This window comes from Podarcis pityusensis (genome assembly GCF_964106645.2).
Source record: "Podarcis pityusensis genome assembly, chromosome: 4".
In the NCBI taxonomy this organism is placed as follows: Eukaryota; Metazoa; Chordata; class Lepidosauria; order Squamata; family Lacertidae; genus Podarcis; species Podarcis pityusensis.
In genome coordinates this window covers 2,236,094-2,263,892 of record NC_138027.1, presented here as the reverse complement: position 1 = coordinate 2,263,892, position 27,799 = coordinate 2,236,094, and the positions used below count along the sequence as shown (strand labels likewise).

The 27,799-nt window shown below is 42.3% G+C and overlaps 1 protein-coding gene across 1 annotated transcript in view; it reads right to left on the bottom strand.

The window, feature by feature from the left end:
* The window catches only part of LOC308475178 (uncharacterized protein), a 76,438-nt gene that overhangs the window by 33,898 nt on the left and 14,741 nt on the right, over nucleotides 1-27,799 (bottom strand). Inside the window, exons 4-5 of the mRNA XM_081002165.1 lie at nucleotides 15,590-15,672; nucleotides 15,345-15,471 (exon numbers count right to left, since the gene is read on the bottom strand). Coding sequence (XP_080858291.1) covers nucleotides 15,345-15,471; nucleotides 15,590-15,672 — 210 coding nt within the window. The remainder of the gene's footprint in view (nucleotides 1-15,344; nucleotides 15,472-15,589; nucleotides 15,673-27,799) is intronic.

The following is a 27,799-nucleotide window of genomic DNA, read 5'->3' as shown; positions in this document are numbered from 1 at the left end:
CAGAAGTAGAAGAAGCTGCCTCGTCACAGGCAAAAGAGGGAGAAATAGAGCAGTTACAATTGGAAGATATGGCCTCAGGAGCATCTGCTTCTATTTTAGATAAAATTTTTGAAAAATTGGAAGCTTTGGACAAGAAAGCAGATGAGCAAACAGCAAAGATTGACCAAAATACAGAATGCCTAAATAAATTAACTGGACAAGTGGCATAGAACACACAGGCAATTGGACAGTTGACGGAGGCCACAGCAGAAAATCGGAAATTGGCTGAGGATACCAGACAAAAATTAGAAAATTTAGAACAAGAGGTAAGACCACTCACCAAACAAGTAGGGGAACATCAGATCTATCTTTCTATGATAGAACTGCGAAATCGTGAGAATAATTTGAGGATTAGGTCGCTACAAGAGGCAGAAGAAGGAAACCTAGCTGAGTTCTTAACCAAAGAATTCTCCAAGTTCTGGAATTTGGAGGAAAAGGATTTTAAAATTGTGTCAGCTTTCAGGCTTGGAAGATTTATAAAAAAGGAGAGGCCCAGAGACTGTCTGATAACATTGAGATCAAAGGAGGAAAGGGACAAGATTTTGGGCCTACACTACGGAAAGTCACTGGATATTTTGGACAGAAGAATTGAAATTTACAAAGATATTCCTAGACAACTGCTGGACCTTAGAGCCACCTATTCTGAACTTGCCAAATTATTAAGGAGCAACGCAATTGCATTTAGGTGGGAATTCCCCCAAGGAATATCCTTTACCTTCAGAGGGAGAAAGGTCAAAATTAGAACATCGGAAGAGAGAGACAAATTTCTGTCTACATACGGAGAGGACCTCCAAAAAGGAATTGAATTACCTTCTGGGCCTGGGGCAACGCCAGTACCAGTACCAGCACCTGTGGAACCTGAAGATCCTGTGAACAAGATACCACCCCTTGAAAAATAACCAGATTAATTCAGGATGTCTCTGCAACTGTTGAGCTGGAATATAAATGGCTGTAACATTCCGGAAAAAAGGAAGAAAATATTTCATATATTAAAAAAAGAACAATTGGACATTATTTGCTTACAGGAAACACATGTGACAAGGCTCCACAGAAAAGTGTTAATAAATAAAAGATTGGGCCAGGAATTTATATCTTCGGACAAAGTTAAGAAGAGAGGTGTGGTGATATATGCGAAAGAGAGCCTGTCACCTAAATTCTTATTTAAAGATGAACATGGAAGAATTTTGGCAATTGAGATACAACACCAAGGAGAGAAATTGTTGATATTAGGAATCTATGCACCTAACGAAGGGAAATCGGAATTTTACAAGAAGCTGCATGAGACTATGCTGGATTATCTGGACTACAACAACATCATAATGATGGGAGATATGAATGGGGTCGTATCAACTAACATGGACAAGTCACAAAGTCAAAATGTCACAAAAGACGGCAGACTACCTAAAACTTTTTTTGAAATGACAGACAATATGGACTTGATTGACATCTGGAGGACAAAGAACCCACTAGGAAGAGAGGGAACATTCTTTTCTGAAGCCCAACTGACCTGGACAAGAATCGACCAAATATGGATATCTAGAGGCCTGGCACCTAAGGCCAGAAAAGTGGAAATCTGCCCAAAGACCTGCTCCGACCATAATGCAGTAAAGATGGATATGACACTACTACCAACCGGATCCTTTAGATGGAAGATGAATGACAATTTGTTCAGAGATCAGGAAATTACCAAGAAGGCCCAAAAAGTTTTGAAGGACTACTTTGAGATAAATATGAATACTACGGTGGAAAAAAGAATCGTCTGGGACGCAAGTAAAGCTGTAATGAGGGGATTCTTGATACAACAGAATGCCGTAAAGAAAAGGACACAAAATGAGAAAAAAGATAAGATCCTGGATAAAATAAAAGAATTAGAGAAGAAGTTAAGATTAAATCCGAAGTCACAGCCAACTCTGAGAGAAATTAAACTTTATCAAACACAATATTCTAAATTGATAAATCAGGAAATAGAATGGAAGGTTAAATTAATGAAACAAAAAACGTTTGAGTCGGCGAATAAATGTGGAAAACTGCTAGCCTGGCAGTTGAAGAGAAGACAAAGATTAAATACGGTTACAAACTTAGAGGTTGAAGGAAAAAACATTCAGAATCCTGTGGACATTAGAAAGTGTTTCCAGAGTTACTTCAAAAAATTATACACCCAAGGGCCGCAAGATGCGGTTGAGATTAAACAATTTTTGGCAAAAAATGGACTATCTAAATTGTCACAAGAAAATAGGACAATCCTGAATTCCAAAATAACACGACAGGAGATTGAACAAGCCATTCAGAACATGCAACTGGGCAAATCTCCAGGGCCAGATGGGCTGACCTCCAAGTACTATAAGACATTAAAAGACTACTTGATACAACCTTTGATGGAGGTCAGCAATGAAATTTTGGAGGGGAAGAGGGCACCGGAGTCGTGGAAGGAAGCGTTTATCACATTAATACCAAAGACGGAAGCTGAAAAGACACAACTTAAGAACTACCGTCCCATCTCCCTTTTAAATGTGGATTACAAAATATTTGCAGACATTTTGGCAAGTAGACTTAAAAAAGTTTTAAATGAAGCAATCCATAAGGACCAGGCAGGCTTTCTCCCAGGTAGACATTTGTTTGCTAATACAAGGAACATTATTGACATTTTGGAACTTTTGCAAACAGATATAAACACAAAAGCAGTTATAATTTTTATAGACGCGGAGAAGGCCTTTGACAACATCTCCTGGAAATTTATGATGGGAAACTTAAAAGAGATGGGAGTGGGACGGGGTTTTGAGAATGGGATTGAGGCGATATATTCAGAGCAGAAAGCTAAACTGATAGTTAATAATGTGGTTACAGAAGAGTTTAAAATTGAAAAAGGAACACGACAAGGTTGCCCTATCTCCCCTTTGTTATTCATTTCGGTTCTGGAAGTGCTATTGAATATGATTAGAGGGGACCGGTTGGTGGAAGGAATTCAGGTCGGACAGAAACAATATAAATTAAAAGCTTTTGCAGATGACCTGGTTTTGACCCTGCAGGAGCCAGAGTCTAGTACGAAAAGAGTATTACAACTGATTAATGATTTTGGTCGGGTAGCTGGATTTAAATTAAATAAACAGAAAACTAAGGTTTTGGGGAAAAATTTGACAGTTACAGAGTCAGAACGGTTTCAGAAAGAGACAGAACTTAATGTGGTTAAAAAAGTAAAATACCTAGGGGTAAACATAACAGCAAAAAATCTAAGTCTATTTAAGGATAATTATGAAAAATGCTGGGCAGAAATTAAGAGAGACTTAGATAGTTGGTCAAAATTGAAACTTTCTTTGTTAGGCCGAATTGCTGCTATCAAGATGAATGTATTGCCAAAGATGTTGTTTTTGTTTCAAACACTTCAGGTTTTGGACAAGACGGAGTGCTTTCAGAAGTGGCAGAGAGATATTTCTAAGTTTGTCTGGCAGGGCAAAAAGCCCAGAATTAAGTTTAAGATATTAACTGATGCGAAAGAAAGAGGGGGCTTTGCCCTGCCAGATCTAAAGTTGTATTATGAGGCTGCAGCGTTCTGCTGGCTAAAAGATTGGCTACTTCTTGAAGACACTGACGTGTTGGATTTGGAAGGGTTTAACAATGCTTTTGGATGGCATGCATATTTATGGTACGACAAGGTTAAAGCAAATAAGGCCTTTAAGAACCATATTGTCAGAAAATCACTGTTTAATGTCTGGACAAAATATAAAGACTTGCTGGAAAATAAAACTCCAAGGTGGCTTTCACCTTTGGAAGCTAAGGCCCGAAAAAGACCCAATATGGAGGCTAAATGGCCTAAATATTGGGAAATACTAGAAAAAGATGGAGACAATTGGAAATTGCAGAGTTTGGAGAAAATGAAGGATAAAGTGCGAGACTGGTTACATTACGCTCAGATTAAAGAAGTTTTTAAAAATGACAAGAAATTAGGGTTCCAGGTGGAGAAATCGAAACTAGAAACAGAATTGTTAGAACCAAAGACTAAGGTACTTTCAAGGATGTATAACTTGCTGTTAAAATGGAATACACAAGATGAAATGGTCAAATCGGCTATGATAAGGTGGGCACAGGACATCGGGTATAATATTATGTTTGAGGACTGGGAAAGGTTGTGGAGTACTGGATTGAAATTTACTGCATGCAATGCTTTGAAAGAGAATGTAATGAAAATGATATATAGATGGTATATGACCCCAGTCAAACTTGCAAAAATTTACCACCTGTCTGATAATAAGTGTTGGAAATGTAAAGAGTGTGAAGGAACATTTTTCCACCTCTGGTGGACTTGCCCTAAAGTGAAGGCGTTCTGGGAAATGATTTATAATGAACTGAAAAAGGTATTTAAATATACCTTCACTAAGAAACCAGAGGCCTTTCTTTTGGGTATTGTCGGCCAAGGGGTGGTAAAGAAGGACCGGACATTTTTTATGTATGCAACAACAGCAGCAAGGATACTTCTTGCAAAGCACTGGAAAACTCAAGATCTACCCACACTGGAAGAATGGCAGATGCAACTGATAGACTATATGGAACTAGCTGAGATGACTGGCAGAATTCGTGACCTGGGAGAAGAGAGGATGGAGGAGGATTGGAAGAAATTTAAGAACTATTTACAAAAACATTGCAACTTGAGTGAATGCTAAGCAGGATGCTAGATCATAAATAATTGAGCACCACTAACTTAGACAATCTAAGAAAATAAGTGAGATTGAGAAAATATAACTCTTGTTGAGAACTAGAAGATTATGAAATATAGAAGGGATATAAGAATGTAATTAAGATAACAAATTGCTGGTAAAAAGTTATAACGATGAAAGTGGGAGCGGGAGATGTGAGGAAGTAAAAAAAAAATGTGAAACTATGCTAAGATATTTGTTATATTGTTTGCTACATTTATTTTTATTGTAAACTCCAATAAATATTATATTAAAAAAAAAAAAAAAAGTTCTATCCTTTTTTAACACCGTTTGGCCGACTATGCCCAGGAGAAAGGCCTCTGGTTTCTTCAGGAAGGTATATTTAAATACCTTTTTTAATTCATTATATATCATTTCCCAGAAAGCCTTAATCTTTGGGCACGTCCACCAAAGGTGAAAAAATGTACCTTCAGTTTCTTTACATTTCCAACATTTATTATCGGGCAAATGATAGATTTTTGCAAGCTTGACTGGGGTTATGTACCACCTGTATATCATTTTCATAATATTCTCTCTTAGGGCATTACATGCCGTAAATTTCATACCTGTGGTCCATAACTGTTCCCAATCAGCGAACATGATGTTGTGTCCAACGTCTTGTGCCCATTTAATCATAGCAGATTTCACCGTTTCATCCTGAGTGTTCCATTTCAACAGCAAGTTATACATCTTTGACAAATTCTTAGTTTTGGGTTCTAACAATTCAGTTTCTAATTTTGATTTTTCCACCTGGAAGCCAATTTTCTTGTCCGAATTAAATGCCTCCATTATCTGAAAATAATGGAGCCAGTCTTGCACTTTGTTTTTTAATTTTTCAAAACTCTGCAGTTTCAGTCTATCTCCATCTTGTTCTAAAATTTCCCAATATTTTGGCCATTTGACCTCCATATTGAGTTTTTTCAAGGCTTTCGCTTCCATTGGTGACAGCCATCTTGGAGTTGTGTTTTCTAATAAATCCATGTATCTTATCCAAACATTAAACAGCGCTTTCCTGACAATATGATTTTTAAATGCTTTATGTGCTTTGACCTTATCATACCACAGATATGCATTCCATCCAAATACATTGTTGAAACCTTCCAAATCCAAAATATCAGCGTTTTCAAGAAGCAGCCATTCTTTCAGCCAGCAAAAAGCTGCTGATTCATAATAAAGTTTAAGGTCTGGCAGGGCAAATCCACCTCTTTCCTTTGCATCCGTTAGTATTTTAAATTTTATTCTAGGCTTCTTGCCCTGCCAGACAAATCTAGAAATATCTTTCTGCCACCTCTTGAAACAATCCATTTTGTCCACAATTTGCAAAGTTTGAAACAAAAACAACATTCTAGGCAATACATTCATTTTTATCGCAGCAATACGGCCCAGCAGTGAAAGTTTCAAATTTGACCAAATTTCTAAATCTTTTTTCACTTCCGCCCAACATTTTTCATAATTATCTTTAAATAAATTCCCATTTTTTGCTGTCATGTTAATCCCCAGGTATTTAACTTTCTTAACCACTGTTAAGCCTGTCTCATTCTGAAACCTCTCTCTCTCAATCGGTGTTAAGTTTTTCTCTAAAACCTTGGTTTTTAACTTGTTCAATTTAAATCCTGCAACTTCACCAAATTCTTGAATCAATTCTAAAACTCTTTTAGTACTAGATTCTGGCTCCTGTAACGTCAATACTAAATCATCTGCAAATGCTCTCAATTTGTACTGTTTAGCTCCGACCTGTATACCTTTAACCGACTGGTCCCTTCTAATCATGTTCAGCAAAACCTCCAGGACCGAAATAAAAAGAAGTGGGGAAATTGGGCAACCTTGTCGTGTCCCTTTTTCAATTTTAAGTTCTTCCGTCACCACATTATTTACAATTAATTTAGCCTTTTGTTCTGTATAAATTGCACTTATACCATTCTCAAAGCCTTGGCCTACCCCCATGCCCCGTAGATTCTTCTTCATAAAGTTCCAAGAAATGTTGTCAAAGGCTTTCTCCGCATCCACAAATATCAAAACTGCTTTAGTGTTTATGTTCACTTCTAGTTTTTCCAGAATATCAATTATATTCCTCAAATTGTCAGACATATGTCTTCCTGGGAGAAAGCCCGCTTGATCTTTATGAATCTCTTCCATCAACACTTTTTTAAATCTCTTGGCCAAAATGTCAGCAAAAATTTTGTAATCCACATTAAGTAATGATATAGGGCGGTAGTTCTTAAGCTGTGTCTTTTCAGTCTCTGTTTTCGGTACAAGTGTAATATATGCTTCTTTCCACGACTCTGGTGCTCTTTTCCCCTCCATTATTTCATTGCAGACCTCTTTCAAAGGTTGTATTAACCATTCTTTCAAAGATCTATAGTATCTAGAAGTCAAACCATCTGGTCCTGGAGATTTACCCAATTGCATATTTTGAATGGCACCTTCTATTTCCTGTTCAGTTCTTTTGTAGTTCAAAATTAGTTTATTTTCTTGAGATATTTTTTGTAATCCATTTGTTTTCAAAAATTGATCTAAATCTGTTTCTTTCAATGGCCCTTGTGTATATAATCGTTTAAAGTACCTCTGGAAACAATTTCTAATCTCTGCTGGGTTCTGTATATTAGTTTCCTTCCACTTCTAAGTTCGTGACTGTATTTAGTTTTTGTCTCTTTTTCATTTGCCATGCCAACAATTTACCACATTTGTTAGCCGACTCAAATGTCTTTTGTCTCATTTGTTTAATTTTCCATTCTATTTCCTGATTCATCATTTTCATGTATTGTACTTGATATAACTTTAACTCTCTCAAAATCTCTTGAGATTTTGGGTTTACTCTCAGTCTTTTTTCACTTTCCTTTATTTTGTCCAATATCTTATCTTTCTTCTCATTTTGAGTTCTCTTCTTTACTGCGTTCTGTTGTATTAGGAACCCTCTCATAACCGCTTTACTTGCGTCCCAGATTACTCTTTTCTCCACATTGGTGCTCAAATTTATCTCAAAATAATCTCTCAAGGTTTTTTGGGCCTTCTTAAGCACTTCTTCATCTCTAAATAAGGTGTCATTCATCTTCCATCTAAAGGAGCCAGTTGGTGTTAATCTCATTTCCATCTTGACAGCATTATGGTCGGAGCAAGTTTTCGGGCAGATTTCCACCTTTCTTGTCTTTGGTGCCATTCCTCTAGTTATCCATATTTGGTCAATTCTTGTCCATGTCATTTTGGCTTCAGAAAAGAAGGTTCCCTCTTTAGCCATGGGGTTTCTTATTCTCCAGATATCAACTAAGTCCAAGTTGTCTGTCATGTCAAAAAAGGTTTTCGGTAGTCTACCATCCTTGGTGACTACCTGTCTTTGTGCCTTGTCCATATATGTAGATACCACTCCATTCATGTCTCCCATCAAAATCATGTTGTAATCCAAATAGTCCATCAGGGTCTCATGCAACTTCTTAAAAAATTCAGATTTCCCATCATTTGGTGCGTAGATTCCTACTATCAAAAATTTTTCTCCTTGTGTTTGAATTTCAATTGCCACAAATCTTCCTTGGTCATCTTTAAAAATAAATTTTGGTGATAGTCTGTCCTTTGCATAAATCACAACCCCTCTTTTTTTAACTTTGTCCGATGAAATAAACTCCTGACCAAGTCTATTATTTATCAACAATTTCCTGTGTAATCTTGTTATATGTGTTTCTTGTAGACAGATCAAATCCAATTGTTCTTTTTTTAATAAGTGAAACACTGATTTCCTTTTCTGAGGGGAATTCAGACCATGACAGTTCCAGGTTAGTAGTTGCAGGGCCATGATGTAATTATTTTGGTTCTCCTCCAACGGCACCTAGTGCCTGTTCCTGTTCCGTCGGTGGTATCACATTTTTCAGGCGGTCTTTTAGTTCCAGAGATAGTCCTGGTATGTCTAAAGTTTCTCTTGCAATTGTTCTTAACTCTCCTGTAACTTTCTTTTGTAGGTCTTCTCCGTGGTCTCTCCAGAATTTGTCTTTGTCGTCTTCCGATCTTATTTTCCTCTTCTTTCCTTTGTAACTAAAGGATAGGCCTTGAGGAAATTCCCACCTGAAGTTAATTCTATTACTTTTCAACAAAGTGACCAGGTCTTTATAGTTAGATCTGAGATCCAGAAGGTGTTTCGGAATGTCCTTAAATATCTCCACTCTTGTCTGATGTATTTCCAGTGTCTTCTGGAAATGCAAACCCAAGATCTTGTCCCTCTCTTCTTTTGTTCGGAGAGTAATCAAACAGTCTCTCACCTTCTTTCCTCCTCCTTTTCCAAGTCTAAAAGCATTCACTATTTTGAAACTGTCTTTTACCAATTCTGGATTCCAAAAATCTAAGAATTCCTGCGTAAGAAAATCAACTAAATTGTCTTTCTCCACTTCAGGTACTGCTCTGACCCTTAAATTCACTTGTTTCTCTTTCAATTCAATCATAGACAGAGTTAACTTATGGTCTTCAAGTTGTTTATGTAACGGTGGTATCTTCTCTTGAACCTCTGCAACAGACGCTGTAGCAATTTCTTTAGCCTCTTCAGCAGTCTGACGTGTTGAGGCCGATTCCTCTAATAGTTTCCTAATAGTCTCTGTATTAGTATTTACTTTCTGGCCCAAATTATTTAAACTTACTGTATTTTGATTAATACTTGTTGTATTTTGATTAATACTTGTTGTATTTTGATCAATCTTGTCTGATGCCTCTGCTACTTGTTTGCTTATTTTGTCCAAAGATTCATTAATTTTAGCCAAAACCTGAGCAAAGGCGTCATCACTTGCCATACCTTTAGTTTTGGGTTGTGCCGATGGGGCTGCTGTTGGAGCCCCAGAGGGGCCAGAGGTCGAAGCTCTTCTTTGTAGTCCACCATCTGTTCGCAATACTTTGCCCGACCTGGTTGCTTGTAACGACTCTAATTTCTCTTTCCCATCTGCCATCCCCCTCTAGATAAAACTCAAGGTCAGTCACACAGTTGAATTCAGAATTGTTTTGAAGTGGAAAGTTCCAAGAAGACAGTGTGGGAAAATCCTCAGGCCAGCTGCAATTGTAACTAGTTGTAACAATTTCCAAGTTCCACTAGGGGGACACTGTAACAGTCATAAAGTTCTTAAATACTTTACTTCTTCTTTAAGTCCCCCCAATTCACCAGAAAGATAACAGTCTATCTTAAACAGTTACTTTAAGACCAGGAGATACCTATCAGCAATATTGTATCCAAATTATATTTCAAGTGCAGGACTAGCTGTCAAAATATGTTCAAAGACAGTACCTTTTCTCCAGCTTTTTATTGTCGCTGGGAACCCGTTCCCGGGGGATTGAGCGGTGGTTTTTATCTTCTCTTTCTCACTTCTTCTTAAATAAATAACATTCAAAGCTTCCCCCCCTCTTCCCACAAGTTGAGGGGGAAAAGTCCTGGTTAGATGATTGGATTGTAGTCCTTTTATGCGTCTTTTAAGGCTTCCGCTTTCAAGTTCAATGCTTTGTTTTATCTACACAAGCGGGAGGCAGACTTCCTTTTTATACCTCTCCGCTTCGGCCAAATTCTTTTCAAATTTGTACAGTTCCTTAATTGCATAAAAATCCTACTCACGGATCCTTGTTTTCAAAGCCAAATTTTCAAGAAAGAAAGGCAGCGCTCTCCGGTAACAGCTGCGCGGCTTCACTCCACAGAAGAAGCAGACGACTCACAGCACAGCGCTACTTCCCCCGTTCCGTTCCGGAGCCCATTGCCGGGTTCCTTCACGGATTGGGGGGGCGCAGAACGTGCCCGCCGAGTCCCAAGTTCACAGGCTTCACCCACCTGTGATTTCAGGGGTCCCCCGCTACGCCGAAGCGGGATCTGACCCTGTTTCTGTGGAGCGGTTCCCTCCGAATTAGAGGGAATCCGCCATTAACCGATGGCGCCACCTCCGGAAGTCGACATTACGCAATGTAATGTGAAGTTGAGTGCAAGGACTGGTCTAAATGCTAGAGTTCTAAGGAAAAAGCCATGGTTATCTCTCAAGCAAAGGTTGAAAAGATTAAACTGGGCTACAACCCATGCTAACTGGACAGCGGAAGAATGGGACAGTGTTATTTGGAGTGATGAGACCCAAATCTCCTTGCTTGGTAGTAATGGCATGGAAAACATGAGGAGAAGAATCAGAGAAGATTTATATCCTACAGTGGAACCTCGGGTTATGTACCGTCCTCCTTACGAACGCTTCGGGTAACGAGCTCCGCTAACCTGGAAGTAGGTCTCCTGGTAGCGAACTTTGCCCCGGGATGTGAGCGAAAGCGTGTCTCAGGATAAAAACGGATTTGGGTTAAGAATGCACCTCCAGAACGGATTAAGTTCTTAACCCGAGGTACCACTTCTAAATAAATCTCAACTACTAAAACTGCCAGCGTTCCATGTCTTGTGTGAGGGAAGTGCTATACCTGACAACATAACACCGGTCTTGAAAGACCTACATTGGCTCCCAGTACATTTCCGGGCACAATTCAAAGTGTTGGTGCTGACCTTTAAAGCCCTAACCAGCTTGGGCCCAGTATCCCTGAATGAGCATCTCCACCCCCACCATTCAACCTGGATACTGTGGTCCAGCTACGAAGGCCTTATGGCAGTTCCCTCACGGCAAGAAGCCAAGTTACAGGGAACCAGGCAGAGGGCCTTCTCGGTAGTGGAACCCACCCCGTTGAATGCCCTCCCACCAGATGTCAAGGAAATAAACAACTACCAGACTTTTAGAAGACATCTGAAGGCAGCCCTGTTTAGGGAAGCTTTTGATATTTGATGGATTATTGTATTTTAATATTTTTGTTGGAAGCAAACCAGAGTGGCTGGGGATACCCAGCCAGATGGGCTGGGTATAAATAAACTATCATCATCATCATCTTAACCAGAGGTACCACTGTATATGTATTACACCTACTGTGAAACACCCAGTTAGTGTTATGATCTGGGGTTGTATGGCAGCAAAAGGTGTGGGCAGAATTTGCGTCATCAAAGGGAATGTAAATGCCCCAAAATGCATAAATGAAATACTTGAGCCCAAACTGAGGCCTTCCACATGTGATCTTTCCCCAGATACTGAAGCATTTAGATATATTTATATAAATATTTACTTATTTATTTTTATTGTTTATTTCCACAGGATTCAGCTCCATGTCATGTTGCTGCTGTGTGCAAAAGGTGGCTTCAAGATAATCATTTTCCATTTAACACCCGTGAAGTTAAATGCTGGAAATGTAAAGAAAAAGAAGGAACCTTTTACCACATGTGGTGGATGTGCCCCAAGGTAAAAGACTTCTGGCAAAGGATTTATAATGAATTGAAAAAAGTGTTGAAAAACACATTTATTAAGAAACCTGAAGCCTTTTTACTTGGCATAGTGGGGGGTGAAATCCCCAAAAAGTATGTTACTTTTTTTCTGTATGCCACAACAGCTGCGAGAATATTGCTAGCGAAGAATTAGAAGAAACAAGATTTACCAACTATCGAAGAATGGCAGATGAAGATGATGGACTACCGTATTTTTCGCTCTATAGGACGCACTTTTTCCCCTCCAAAAATGAAGGGGAAATGTGTGTGCGTCCTATGGAGCGAATGCAGGCTTTCCCGGGCTTCCTGCAGCTCCGCGCCACCCTCCGGATCCCGGCGCGAAGCCGCGCGGGGCTCCGGAGGGTAGCGCGGAGCTGCCTGAGCTCCAGGGCTTCTTGCAGCTCCGCGCCACCCTCCAGACCCCCGCGCGGGGCTCCGGAGGGTGGCGCGGAGCTGCCTGCGCCCCAGGGCTTCCTGCAGCTCCGCGCCACCCTCCCGATCCCGGCGCGAAGCTGCGCGGGGCTCCGGAGGGTGGCGCGGAGCTGCCTGCGCTCCAGGGCTTCTTGCAGCTCCGCGCCACCCTCCAGACCCCCGCGCGAAGCCGCGCGGGGCTCCGGAGGGTGGCGCGGAGCTGCCTGCGCCCCAGGGCTTCCTGCAGCTCCGCGCCACCCTCCCGGTCCCGGCGCGAAGCCGCGCGGGGCTCCGGAGGGTGGCGCGGAGCTGCCTGCGCCCCAGGGCTTCCTGCAGCTCCGCGCCACCCTCCGGATCCCGGCGCGAAGCCGCGCGGGGCTCCGGAGGGTAGCGCGGAGCTGCCTGAGCTCCAGGGCTTCTTGCAGCTCCGCGCCACCCTCCAGACCCCCGCGCGGGGCTCCGGAGGGTGGCGCGGAACTGCCTGCACCCCAGGGCTTCCTGCAGCTCCGCGCCACCCTCCCGATCCCGGCGCGAAGCTGCGCGGGGCTCCGGAGGGTGGCGCGGAGCTGCCTGCGCCCCAGGGCTTCCTGCAGCTCCGCGCCACCCTCCCGGTCCCGGCGCGAAGCCGCGCGGGGCTCCGGAGGGTGGCGCGGAGCTGCCTGCGCCCCAGGGCTTCTTGCAGCTCCGCGCCACCCTCCCGATCCCGGCGCGAAGCTGCACAGGGCTCCGGAGGGTGGCGCGGAGCTGCCTGCGCTCCAGGGCTTCCTGCAGCTCCGCGCCACCCTCCCGGTCCCGGCGCGAAGCCGCGCGGGGCTCGGGAGGGTGGCACGGAGCTGCCTGCATTCCGAAGCCTGGTGCACACTGAAGAGCGCGCCCGGGCTTCGCGCACCTCTCCACAAGCCTGGGGAGACCGGCTCGGGTCCCTAGGCTTGCGGATAGCAGGCTGTTCTGGGGGCTAGGGTCGGGGGAAGCTCGGGCTTCCCCCGCGCCTGCCCCGTGCCTGGGGAGGGAATTTCTTTTTCTTTATTTCCCCCCCCCCAAAAAAAATTAGGTACCTTGAACGCACCTTGTTTTAGAGGGAGAGAACAAGAAAAAAAATTTTTTCCCTGTTCTCCCCCTCCTATGATCTGGTGCGTCCTATGGTCCGGTGCGTCCAATGGTGCGAAAAATACGGTATATGGAACTTGCCGAACTGACCGGGAGACTCCAAGACCAGAGAGAAGAGACGGTGGAAGAAAATTGGAAGACGTTTAAGGAATATTTGAAAAAATATGTTAATATTTAAATCTTAGAATAGCTTTGGAAGTGGATATAGGTGGTAGAGTTAGAAGACAGTGTATTTTATAAGTGATAAAATGTGAAGTTTTTTATGGTTAAAGTAAGTGGGGGGGGGAAGATGGTTAGAAATTATGATATATGTAAACTGCTAAAGATGAAGTAAAATGAAAATCAGATAGGTGGGACTTGGGGAAGCCCACTTAACAATGTTTAGAAAAATAAGGATATTACAAGAATTTATTTGTATTGTTTGTCTTTTATGTTTGTGTTTTTCATTTGTGCTATAAAATAAATAAATATTTTTTTGGGGGGGGGGAATCAAGATAATTATATTCCACTACTGGAATGGCCTGGCAATAGACCATACCTTAACCCAAGCGAAAGTCTATGGAGCAGACTAAAGAAACTTGTTAGTCAGAAGCAACCCAGCAATTAATAGAGGCAATAATTCAATCTTGGTTTCACATTATTACAGCTGCAGAAATAAAAAAAAACTTGGTTCACTCCATGGGAAGACGTTGCAAGGCCGTAATTAAAGCTAAAGGTTACAAAACCAAGTATTAGTTGACATGGTGAGAATTTCTGCATATCTCCTTTTTTCTATGTGTTTCACATTTCTTCTTTATGACTGATGTTCTAATAAATACTCCTTCATAAAATTCATTGCATTACATTCTTCATTAAATAATCTTTCCATTGATATATAATTTTATGGTATTATTCCCCATAAAAGTGGTGTTATGAGCCATCAAACCTCAGAAATACACTTTCCCAAAAGGTTTCTACAATTTTGGCCACTAGTGTAAGTTGTTCATTTTAAAGTTAATGTACTTTTTATATCTCACTGCAGACAGGTGACAGCAGTCACGAAATTAAAAGACGCCTGCTTCTTGGGAGAAAAGCAATGACAAACCTAGACAGCACCTTAAAAAGCAGAGACATCACCTTGCCGACAAAGGTCCGTATAGTTAAAGCTATGGTTTTCCCAGTAGTGATGTATGGAAGTGAGAGCTGGACCATAAAGAAGGCTGATCGCAGAAGAATAGATGCTTTTGAATTATGGTGCTGGAGGAGACTCTTGAGAGTCCCATGGACTGCAAGAAGATCAAACCGATCCATTCTGAAGGAAATCAGCCCTGAGTGCTCACTAGAAGGACAGATCGTGAAGCTGAGGCTCCAATACTTTGGCCACCTCATGAGAACAGAAGACTCCCTGGAAAAGACCCTGATGTTGGGAAAGATGGAGGGCACAAGGAGAAGGGGACGACAGAAGACGAGATGGTTGGATAGTGTTCTCAAAGCTACCAGCATGAGTTTGACCAAACTGCGGGAGGCAGTGGAAGACAGGGGTGCCTGGTGTGCTCTGGTCCATGGGGTCATGAAGAGTCAGACACGACTAAACAACAACACTTTTTATATCAGATTCATATTGTTATTATTAATGTTTCATGTTTATATATGTGTTGGAAGCCACCCAGAGTGGCTGGGGCAACCCAGCCAGATGGGCAGGGTATAAATTATTATTATTATTATTATTATTATTATTATTATTATTATTATTGCTAGTACTACCTGAGATTCAATCAGCCTGAGGTATTTTTTGAATTCCCAGGCTGATATGATGATCCCACAGGGAGCCTTACCAAGAGAGGCCACGATCCCACAATTCTCCTCCATGACGTCCTTATGCAGCGCTCTCTGGTCAGGATCCAGCAACTCCCACTCCTCATCCGTGAAATGAACAGTGACATCTTCAAAGCACACTGGACCCTAAAAGAAAAAGGGAAATGTCCTCCTATGAGACAACAATATTGTTCACTACCACGTCTTGATCTACGACATTGTTCCGCTCCTTGGCCTCTGTCCCCACAAGGCAGCTTCCCCTGACCTGATCTGGTTCCACAGCCGCTGCTTCCATTCTGTCCCCATTCAGAGATGGATGAAGAGGTCTAGCCAGTATCAGTGTGTCACCTGCAAGAGAAAAAAGGTAAGGGGGAGGCCCAGAGTGCCTGCTTCTCTCACAGGTGAATCAGTGAATCTCAAACTACAGAGGGCCTTTGAGAAAGTCTCGCCTGCTGACTGCATTTGGATGTTTGGGCACATTTCAAATGTTAGTTGTGAAAAAATATATCTCCGCTCCTCTGGACCCTTGTTCCCAACTGTCTCTGCCCAAAACAAGATGAAAAGAACCCACAAATGAGTTGGAAAACCAACAGAATGAGACCAAACGGAGAAAAACCACCTTCCTCCTTACCCAGTGGCCTCTCTCTGGTGTCCAACGGAGGCCTCGCTGCCTCACAGGAAACCAGGTCCATTTCTGCAAAGATATCCTTTCCCTGAAAAAGAAAAAGGATTCAAAACAGAGAATGACGAGAAGGATTATAAAATGAATGTCAGGGCCAAAAACTTGAAGGGTGTGAGATCTCATTCCATGGATGCCTTGCAGAAAAAGAATGGGCCATCAGCAGACCATTATGGGATGTTCTCTGTCCTGTTTGGAGCCCCTTGGAAGTATCCAGAGGAAAGTCTCTCTCACCTGCTTTCTCACCTGCTTTCTCTGCCTGACTCAGGAGGAAACCTTCGGCCAGGGCCACCACCTGCGAACTGGTCTCCGCTCCACAGTCCCTCACCCAGCTCTCCATCTCCGGTGGAAGGACAGCCAGGAACTGCTCCAAGATCACCAGGTCCAGCATCTCAGCTTTCGTGTGCCTTTCCGGCTTCAGCCACTGGTGGCAAAAGTGGTAGAGTCGGCTGCAAACCTCTCGGGGTCCTTTAGCCTCCTGGCAGCAGAACTGCCTCAACTGCTGGCTCTGCACCTCTGAGCGGAGGGTGTCCTCCTCATCCAGGATCTTCTGCACTGGGTTTTCCCAGAATCCCCCACTGCTCCCAGTTTGGATGGCATGGCCTCTTCCTGTTCTAGGCCCAGCTGAGTCTTGCTCATCCATCTGTGCTCTCAGGAAGCCTCTGAGAGATCGGAAGGAACCCTTTGGTCGTCTGCCAAGTTCTGTCCATCTTAATGAGAAGCTCTAGCAAATCCTACAAAGCAAATACATTGTAGGTCAGAAGATGGAACAGGATCCTGAGCAAGCATGGACGAGTCTTGCCAGGAACCAGGGCTGGATGGCACCACAGCCCAAACCAAGAGAGATCTTCTTTAAAAAGAGAAGGAGGAAAAAGCAGCCTCTAGCCCCCCTAGAAGGAAGATTGCGATGCAAAATGTGCAGGCAGCTGAAGGGATTTCTGGGAGATGAATCAGCCTGGTTGCTCCTGCCTTCCAGTCAATGCATGAAGTCAGAACTGACTAACAAGGGAGTCATTTGTATCTTGTGGAAAATGGATTCTTGGCTCTAGTGGGGGTCCTCACCCGGGGGTCCTCAGGAGTTGCTCCCCCCACCCCCACTCCCCTGCTTCTGTCTCCTTTTTTTGCACTTGGACTCTCTGCTGCTCTCTAGACAGACTCCTGGGGCGGGGTCCCTTTTTCTTCGCTCTGAGGGCCAGGTACGTATCTGGCCAACCCCCTGAGGGCCAAGTGGACAGGGTCCAAAGACATTTCCCTAGAAATTTAGGCGACCAATTTATTATGATTATTCTCTTAGATAGCTTAAAACATGCACAGCCATTGATGCCAAGGTCCCTGGAGGCTCAGTGAGTAGCAGCGCCCATTTCAGTAGCCTCCGTGGGGAGCTGCCCTGGGAGCCAGGCTACGGGCTGGGATCCCTCTCTTTATTCCTGGCCTCTCTTTCCCAACTTTTCTTCCTTCCTCCCCGTGTTTTTTTTTTGGGGGGGGGGGCTAGTCCACCTCCTTGTCCAGCTTTGGAAAACCATTTGCACATGTTTCCTCTGTTGTGCGATGACACTGTTGTGCAGTGACGCAGTGACACAGAGTTAAAGTCCTAGGGACTCCTTACGTTTGACCCCCTTACAAAAACTAGGCGACAGAAGCGGCATGCCCGGAGCACGAAGGGCTGGCAGAGAGAGAAAGGAGGCCCCAAGTGCTCTGGGTTCAAGAGCTACAGCCATGCCAGGACCCAGAGAGCCTGGCTCCTTCATTCATGCAGTCAAGCAGTGTATAAATTTCATGAAACAAATGAAATAAACAGGGAGAGGGAAGAGCTTTGGGTCATTATTAACATGGATGGGAACTTATTCTCATGTTTAATTGGTTGGTGAAATTGGAAGCCACAAGATGTGGCAAGGACGACAGTCTTGCCAGTTTGGAACGGGGGTCACATCTCTTCACAGGAGGAGGAGAGTATCTCTGGTTATAATCAGACCTAGCTGTCTAGAGCTTCCAGCTAGAGAGGCAGTCTAGCATGGAAGGTACCTGCGAGAGGACAGGCCACAGGAGTGGGCTGTCACTGGTGGGCTTCCTGGAGACATCTGCTTGGCCTTGGATCTGGGTGGAAGCCCCTTATCCGGCTATGCCATATCCCTTGCTATATCCAACACTCCAGCCCAAAGGAAAGAGAAGCATTGCCAGACGTTCAAGGGCTGCTCTGCATCATCTTCTTAGGAGAGCCCTGCCCTTCCTGGAGAGGGAGGAGACCCCTAGGAGGGACCTCCAAGTCCCAAGGGGTCCCAGAAGAGGAGCAGAACCTGAGGGAGGTGGTGGAGTCTTCCTTGGAGTCAGAGAGACCCCCAGGAAGGGGGAGAAGGCCGTTGGTGTTGGGCAGCTGGAGAGATGCAAGATGGAGCCAGGCAGAGGTGTAGTGGTTGGAGGGCGGGACTAGGAGGATCTGGGAGAGCAGGGTTCGAATCCCCACTCAGTTATAAAGCTCCCCGGTGAACCTTGGGCCAGCCTAGCCTACTTTACAGGACTGCTGTGAATATAAAAATTGGTGGCAGGGAGAACCATGAAGGCCACCTTGAGCTCCTGGGAGGAAAGTGGGCTACGAATGTCATAATAAATGATGAGAGAAGAGAGAAAAGGGGAAGGCAGGGGAAGATTGTGGAGGAGCTGAGCTCTCTGGAGAAGACTGACCGGATCTTCAGCATCTATCATTGATAGGTGTTCTGTGGTGTTATGCAGCCATAACTTGTGAAATATAACATCCGGCACACCAGCTGCGCCTCAGCTCTGCTCCAGACGTGTTGCAATCAGCTGTGTGTGCTCTGTGTGGAGGAATCTCAGGCATGCAGAAAAACACTCAGCATGCAGCTTCTTCCTAATCTATGAAGCTTTATTTACAGCGGCATAATAAATCAGCAGTCCGGGAGAGTGAGCAGACATTGCTGTCTCTCCTTTGGCAGCAAAAACGAAAGTAACTCATCTCACATAACAAAGCATAGAACCCCATATGTGACACCCCCCCCCCCCCAGGGACAGGACATCACTCCGTGAGCTATTAACCCTGTAAGCTCTGGTTCTCCTAACATGTTCATCACGAAGCCCATTCAAAATGATGAATCTGGCTTTGCTGTTCTTTTCTTTCTAAGCTCTTATCTTGGCTAAATCACCCTCACTTGTGCCTGTAGGCTGAGTGCTTCTTACTGAATGCGAACAAACTTAATTAATTAATTACCTTTCTACCTGATTTGGAGTTTAGAATATGTATTTGGGAGCATTCTAGTGCAGTCTCCTTATAAACATGAATATATATAAAAATGTGAAGAAGTGACAATATATGTTTCTGACATCAGTCAATACAACATGCACAAACATGAATAATAAATCCTCTCCTGCCTTCCTGAACATTCCCACACTGTGCTGGAGAACATAACCATCCTCTTCGCCATCAAGACAGAGCCCAGTCTCCACCAGCCCATGGACCTCTTCCTCTCCATGCTGACCGCCAATGACCTGGTCATCAGCATCTCCACCTTGCCCAAGATACTGGTCATCCCCGTTTGGTGTTGTCTGCAGATGTGATGAGCAGCCCCTCAGTTCCTTCATCCAAGTCATTTATAAAGACGTTGAACAACAACGGGCCCAGGACAGAACCCTGCAGCACCCCTCTTGTCACTTTTCCCCAGGATGATGAGGAACCATGAAGGAGTCCTTTTTGGGTTTGGTCAGTCAAATCCACCTAAGAGTTACCTCATTCAGCCTCATCTTAACAGCTTCCTCACATAAATATCACGGGGGACTTCGTCAAAATCCTTACTGAAATCAAGATGCACTATTTCCACAGCAGTGCCCTGATCAATGAAGTTTGTAACTCCATCCAAAAAAAGGGGGAGGAGAGATTTCTCTGGCTTGACTTGTTTTTGAGAAAGCCATGCTTTCATCCTGTATGTTTATATTGTGACATCCTCAGATGAAGGGCACATAAATTTTAAAAATAATAATAAATAAGGATATGAACAAACTGTAACATGTGCAAAGGAAGGCAATTCATGTATTTATTTAATTTGTATACCACCCAATCCAGTGGTGCCAACTTGAATAAAATATTGGTGGGCGCCAGGTAAGGCCCGTTTTGACAATCACATGATGCATGCACACAATTGGAAGGGCAATGCCTATCAACTGGGGGGGTGGCCCCCTCAAATATCTTATTGGGGGGGCAAAGACCCCTCAGCCTCTAAGTGTTGGCTCCTATTCTCTACACCCACAGGTCTCAGGACGGTTACAACATAAAAACACAATATAAAAATACAAAATCCACATCTGTAACCCCCCTCCCCACCACATTTTAAAAGGGAATTAGATGTTAATCAGCCAAGGACTTCCGGGTTAGCACCATAGGTAATGGCGGAATTCCTCTGACTAGGAGGAATTTGCTCTGTGGGAACCAGGTCTGGCCGTCACGGCGAAGGTGGAGACCCCTCAAAAATCACAGGCGGGTGAAGCCTGTGAACGTGGGATTCGGTGGGCACCTTTCACGCCCCCCCTACTCGCTGGGAAACCCAATTTCGGGGCTCCGGAGCGAAGCGGGGTGAGTGGCGTGGTGCTGTGAATCGACTGCTTTTTCCACGGAGCAAAGCCGCACAGCCGTTGCCGGAGAGCGCTGACTTTTTCCTGTGGACAATTTGATTTTAAAAGCAACTACCCGTGAGTAGAATAAATTGGAAGTTTTTAAAGGGAAAAAAGACCTAATTTGGCACTGAAGCGGGGAGGCTCAAACAGGAAGTCTGCCTTCCGCTTTTGTAAATAGATCAAAGCAAAGAGCTTGCAAGCTAAAGTCTTGGAAAGTCGATCAGAAAGGACTAATTTTCCAACATTAAAAAATAGTGAATTCCCCCCCTTGGAAGCAGGAGAAGAGGGGGAAATTCGACCATATATACCTGCAAGAGAGAGGGAAGGAAGTTAAAATTCCACTGCTCAGAACCTGGGAACGGGCTGCCAACAGGACAATAAGATTGCCGTACTTTGAAATGTGTATTGACTGTGAATAGACCATCCGCTGACAGCTAGCTGAGTAAGAGAGATACACTGTTTTCAGCTGCCCCCTTTTGATCTTAAAAAGGAGGTAAAGTAACTGAAAACTGAAACTAACTTTCTTGCTTGAGTTGTGTTTTAAAAGGTGTTATTTTGGATTAATACAAGTACAGATAGCAACTGTTTCCCCCTAGAGGAAGTTTCTGAAACTGTTACAAGAGTTGGATCAGGGGAATTTTCCACTTGTAAGACAAAACTGTGTGACTGTGGGACTGACCTTGGATTTTTTAAAGTGTTATGGCAGATGGGAAAGAAAAAGTAGATCTGTCACTCCCAGACAAAACAACAAGGTCTGGGAAGTCTCGGCAGCGAAGAGCGTCAGCATCCGGCCCTTCTGCCTTATCTGCGGCTGTACCAACACAATCTAAATCAAGAGGAATGTCATCAGAAGAAGCTCTAGCGCTTGCATTAAGTAAGATAAATGAATCATTGGAACAACTTAACAAGAAAGCAGATGCTACAAATGCAAAAGTGGATGCTGCAGTTATTAAAATTGATGTAAATACAGAAAGCATAAATAGTTTGGGACAAAAGGTGAATACTAACACAGAAACCATTGAGAAACTGATACAGGAATCTAATTCGACACGACAGACCGCAGAGGAAGCCAAGGAAAAAGTTGCTGCTGTGGAATTTAAGGTAACACAATTGGAAACAGAGAGAGTTCCAGATCTACAGAGGCAACTTCAGGACCATAAGCTGACGCTTTCTATGATTGAGCTTAAGGAGAAACAGACAAATTTGAGGATCAGAGCTGTACCTGAACTGGAGAAGGACAGTTTGATAGACTTTCTCATGCAGGAACTTGCAGAATTTTGGGAGCTGGATTTGGAACAAGAGGAATTTAAAATTGTGAGGGCCTTTAGATTGGGAAGAGGAGGGAAGAAAGAGAAGAACAGAATAAGAGACTGTTTGATTACCCTCAGATCTAAAGAGAGAGACAGAATTTTGGGTTGGCATTACCAGAAGACTTTGGTAATACAACAGTCAAGAGTGGAAATATTTAAAGATATCCCGAAACATCTTTTGGACCTTAGGTCCAATTACGGAGATTTGGTTGTCCTGCTGAGAAGGAACAAAATCATCTTCAGGTGGGAATTTCCCCAAGGCCTATCCTTCAGTTTCAAAGGAAGGAAAATAAAAATAAGATCAATAGAAGATAAAGCAAAGTTTTTGAATAACTACGAGGAAGATCTGCAGAAGGAACTTGGAAAAGAGTCAAGAGCATCGGACAGAAGATCACCAAAAAGAGGAATAGTGGACATTGCAACATTACCTTTTGGACTGGACCGCCTAGTGACACCGACACTACCAACAGAAGAAGAGCAGGCATTGGGTGCAGTTGGAGGAAAATCAGAGTAATTACATCATGGCACTGCAAGTATTAAGCTGGAATGTTAATGGACTGAACTCCCCGGAAAAAAGGCGGAGAGTCTTTCATTTATTGAAAAAAGAACAATTGGACTTGATTTGTTTGCAAGAAACACAGGTGACAAGGCTACACAAGAAGATATTGAGTAATAAAAGATTGGGCCAAGAATTTATTTCATCAGATAAAGTCAAAAAAAGAGGAGTAGTCCTTTATGTAAAGGAGAGCCTATCACCGAAATTTATATTTAAAGATGACCAAGGAAGATTTATCGCAATTGAAATTCAATCACAAGGAGAGAAATTTTTGATAGTAGGCATTTATGCACCAAATGAGGGGAAATCGGAATTTTACAAGAAGTTACATGAGACTCTGATGGACTATATGGATTACAATATGATTTTGATGGGGGACATGAATGGAGTGGTGTCTACAAATATGGACAAGGCACTGAGACAGGTAGTCACCAAGGATGGTAGACTACCAAAGACTTTTTTTGATATGACTGACAATATGGATTTAGTTGACATCTGGAGAATGAAGAACCCTTTGGGAAGAGAGGGAACTTTCTTCTCTGAGGCCAAAATGACATGGACAAGAATTGACCAAATTTGGGTAACTAGAGGGTTGGCTCCGAAGATTAGAAAAGTGGAAATTTGCCCTAAAACTTACTCCGACCATAATGCTGTGAAGATGGAAATGAAACTAACACCAACTGGTTCCTTTAGATGGAGGATGAATGACACTTTGTTTAGGAACGAAGAAGTGACTAAGAAGGCCCCAAAAACCTTGAGAGATTATTTTGAGATAAATATGAACACCACTATTGAAAAAAGAGTAATCTGGGACGCAAGTAAAGCGTTTATGAGAGGATTTCTGATACAACAGAATGCAATTAAGAAGAGAACTCAAAATGAGAAAAAAGACAAGATTTTGGAGAAAATAAAGGAAGGAGAGAAGAAATTGAGAGTGAAACCAAAGTCGCAGGAGATCCTGAAAGAGATAAATTTATATCAAGTACAATACATGAAAATGATGAACCAGGAAATAGAATGGAAAATTAAACAGATGTGACAAAAGACATTTGAATCGGCAAATAAATGTGGGAAACTGCTGGCTTGGCAAATGAAAAAAAGACAAAAACTTAATACCATTACAAATTTGGAAGTGGAAGGAAAGAATATACAGAATCCAGTGGAGATCAGAAAGTGCTTCCAGAGGTACTTTAAACAACTATATACACAGGAGACGCAGAAAGAAATGGACATTGACCGATTTTTGGAAACAAATGGACTACAAAAAAATCTCTCAAGAAAACAAACTAATGTTGAACTACAAAATAACGGAGCAGGAGGTAGAAGGGGCCATCCAGAACATGCAATTAGGCAAATCTCCAGGACCGAATGGTTTGACCTCAAGATATTATAGATCCCTGAAAGAATGGTTAGTACAGCCATTAAAAGAAGTTTGTAATGAAATATTGGAAGGGAAAAGGGCACCAGAGTCGTGGAAGGAAGCATATATTACACTTATACCGAAAACAGAGTCTGAGAAGACACAGCTTAAGAACTACCGCCCCATATCTTTGCTTAATGTGGATTATAAAAATTTTGCAGCCATTTTGGCTAAAAGATTAAAAAAGGTACTAGTAGAAGAAATTCATAAAGATCAAGCGGGTTTTCTCCCGGGCTGACACTTGTCTGACAATACGAGGAACATAATTAATATTCTAGAAAAACTACAAGTGAATATTAATACTAAAGCAGTTTTGATATTTGTGGAAGCGGAGAAAGCCTTTGACAATATTTCCTGGAGTTTTATGAATAAGAATTTACAGGGGATTGGGGGTTGGTCAAAGTTTTGGAAATGGATTAGGTGCAATTTACTCAGAACAAAAGGCTAAATTAATTGTGAATAATGTAGTGACGGAAGAATTTAAGATAGAGAAAGGAACACGACAAGGCTGCCCAATCTCTCCATTGCTTTTTATATCGGTCCTGGAGGTTCACTTAAATATGATTAGAAGGGACCAAATGGTTAAAGGTATACAAGTCAGAGCTAAACAGTACAAATTGAAAGCATTTGCCGATGATTTGGTATTGACATTACAGGAGCCAGATTCTAGTACTAAAAGAGTACTGGAACTGATTCAAGAATTTGGTCAGGTAGCGGGTTTTAAGTTGAACGAGATGAAAACTAAGGTTTTAGAGAAAAATCTAACAGTGACTGAGAGAGAGAGGTTTCAGAAGGAGACAGGATTAACATTGGTTAAGAAAGTGAAATACCTAGGGGTCAATATGACTGCCAATAATGTGAATTTATTTAAGGATAACTATGAAAAATGCTGGATGGAAGTGAAAAAGGACTTAGAAATATGGTCAAATCTGAAGTTATCATTGCTAGGCCGAATTGCTGTGATAAAAATGAATGTATTGCCAAGGATGCTGTTTTTGTTTCAAACATTGCAAATTTTGGATAAAATGGATTGTTTCAAGAAGTGGCAGAGAGATATTTCTAGATTTGTCTGGCAGGGCAAGAAGCCTCGAATAAAATTTAAGAAATTAACTGATGCTAAAGAAAGAGGTGGATTTGCCCTGCCAGACTTTAAACTTTATTATGAATCAGCCACGTTTTGCTGGCTGAGAGAATGGCTGCTTCTTGAAAATACTGACGTGCTGGACCTAGGTTTTAACAATGTATTTGGGTGGGATGCATATTTGTGGTATGATAAGGTTAAAGCACATAAAGCATTTAAAAACCATATTGTCAGAAAAGCACTGTTTAATGTCTGGATAAGATATAAGGACTTGCTTGAAAATAAAACCCCAAGGTGGTTGTCACCAATGGAAGCGAAGGCTCAGGAAAAGCTCAATATGGAGGCCAATTGGCCGAAATATTGGGAAATTTTGGAACAAGAGGGAGACAGATTAAAATTGCAGAGTTTTGAAAACTAAAAAATAGAGTGCGAGACTGGCTCCATTATTACCAAATAATGGAGGCGTATAATTTGGATAAAAAAATTGGCTTCCAGGTGGAAAAATCAAAATTGGAAACAGAACTGTTAGATCCCAAAACTAAGAACTTGTCAAGAATGTATAACTTGCTGTTGAAATGGAATACTCAGAATGAAACGGTGAAATCAACTATGATTAAATGGGCACAAGATGTAGGACATAATATTATGATGGCTGACTGGGAACAGTTATGGACCACAGGTATGAAGTTTACGGCATGTAATGCCTTAAGAGAGAATATAATGAAAATGATTTACAGGTGGTACATGACACCAGTCAAGCTTGCAAAAATATATCACTTGCCCGATAATAAATGTTGGAAATGTAAAGAGACTGAAGGTACATTTTTTCACCTTTGGTGGATGTGCCCAAGGATTAAGACATTCTGGGAGATGATTTATAATGAAATGAAAAAGGTATTTAAATATACCTTCCTGAAGAAACCAGAGGCCTTTCTCCTGGGCATGGTTGGCCAATTGGTGCCAAAGAAGGATAGAACATTTTTTATGTATGCTACAATAACAGCAAGAATACTCATCGCGAAGTATTGGAAGACACAAGATTTACCCACCTTGGAAGAATGGCAGATGAAGGTGATGGACTACATGGAACTGGCGGAAATGACTGGCAGAATCCGAGACCAGGGAGAAGAGTCGGTGGAAGAAGATTGGAAGAAATTTAAAGTTTATTTACAAAAACACTGTAAAATTAAGGACTGTTAGAAGGATGTTGGAATGAAGTAATGTAGTTTTAGCAGAAATGCTATAAAGGATTAAGAAAAAACAGATTGTTAAATGGTAAAAGGAGGGAAAGTAAAGTTACATTATATTAAGATAAAATATAGGACAAAAACTGGAAAAGATGGAAAGGACTTGCTGAAATAGCTAACTGAACTAGAATACTAGAAAGGGAGGTGTGAGGAGGTCAAGGAAACAAGCAAATGAAAGATAAGTTATGGGAAGGTTTATTGTCTTTTTTTCTTTTTTTTTCTTTAACTGTTTTTATCTTTTTAGTCTTCTTTTTTGTGATGCTTTGTTTTTGCTTAATATGTTGTTTTCTATTTTTTCTTTCTGTAACCTCTTAAATCTTAATAAATATTATTTTTTCTAAAAAAAAATAGATGTTAATCAGCCAAAGGCCTCGTTAAACAGATATGTTTTTGCCTGGCACCTAAATCTATATGATGGTTTTTTTCCAAACTTTGTATGAATTCTTTGATGGGAAGTGAGTTGGGAGCCCTGACTGAAGCTCTTTCCACATTCCATACACTGATAAGGTTTCTCCACTGTATGAATTCTCTGATGGGAAGTGAGATCGGTACTACTACTGAAGCTCTTTCCACATTCCACACACTGATAGAGTTTCTCCACTGTATGAATTCTCTGACGGGAAGAGAGATCAGTACTCCTACTGAAGCTCTTTCCACATTCCACACACTGATGGGGTTTCTCCCCTGTATGAATTCTTTGATGGAATGTGAGTTTGCTGCTCTGACTGAAGCTCTTTCCACATTCCACACACTGATAGGGTTTCTCCCCTGTATGAATTCTCTAATGGGAAGTGAGAGAGGAGCTCGTATTGAAGCTCTTCCCACATTCCACACACTGATAGGGTTTCTCCCCTGTATGAATTCTCTGATGGGAAGTGAGATCGGAGCTCTTCCTAAAGCTCTTTCCACATTCCACACACTGATAGGGTTTCTCCCTTATATGAATTCTCTGATGGGAAGTGAGATGGCCACTCTGACTAAAGCTACTTCCACATTCTCCACACTGATAGGGCTTCCCCCCTGTATGAATTCTCTGATGGGAAGTGAGAGAGGAGTTGTGACTGAAACTCTTTCCACATTCCACACACTAATAGGGTTTCTCCCCTGTATGAATTCTCTGATGGAATGTGAGTTTGCTGCTCCGACTGAAGCTTTTTCCACATTCCACACACTGATATGGTTTCTCCCCTGTATGAATTCTTTGATGAGAAGTGAGATGGCCATTATGACTGAAGCTCTTTCCACATTCCACACACTGATAGGGTTTCTCCCCTGTATGAATTCTCTGGTGGGAAGTGAGATCAGAGCTCGTACTGAAGCTCTTTCCACATTCCATACACTGATAAGGTTTCTCCGCTGTATGAATTCTCTGATGCCTAGTGAGATCGTAGCTCTTCCTGAAGCTCTTTCCACATTCCACACACTGATAGGGTTTCTCCCCTGTATGAATTCTTTGATGGGAAGTGAGATGGCCACTCTGACTGAAGCTCTTTCCACATTCCACACACTGATAGGGTTTATCCCCTGTATGAATTCTCTGATGGAATGTGAGTTTGCTGCTCCGA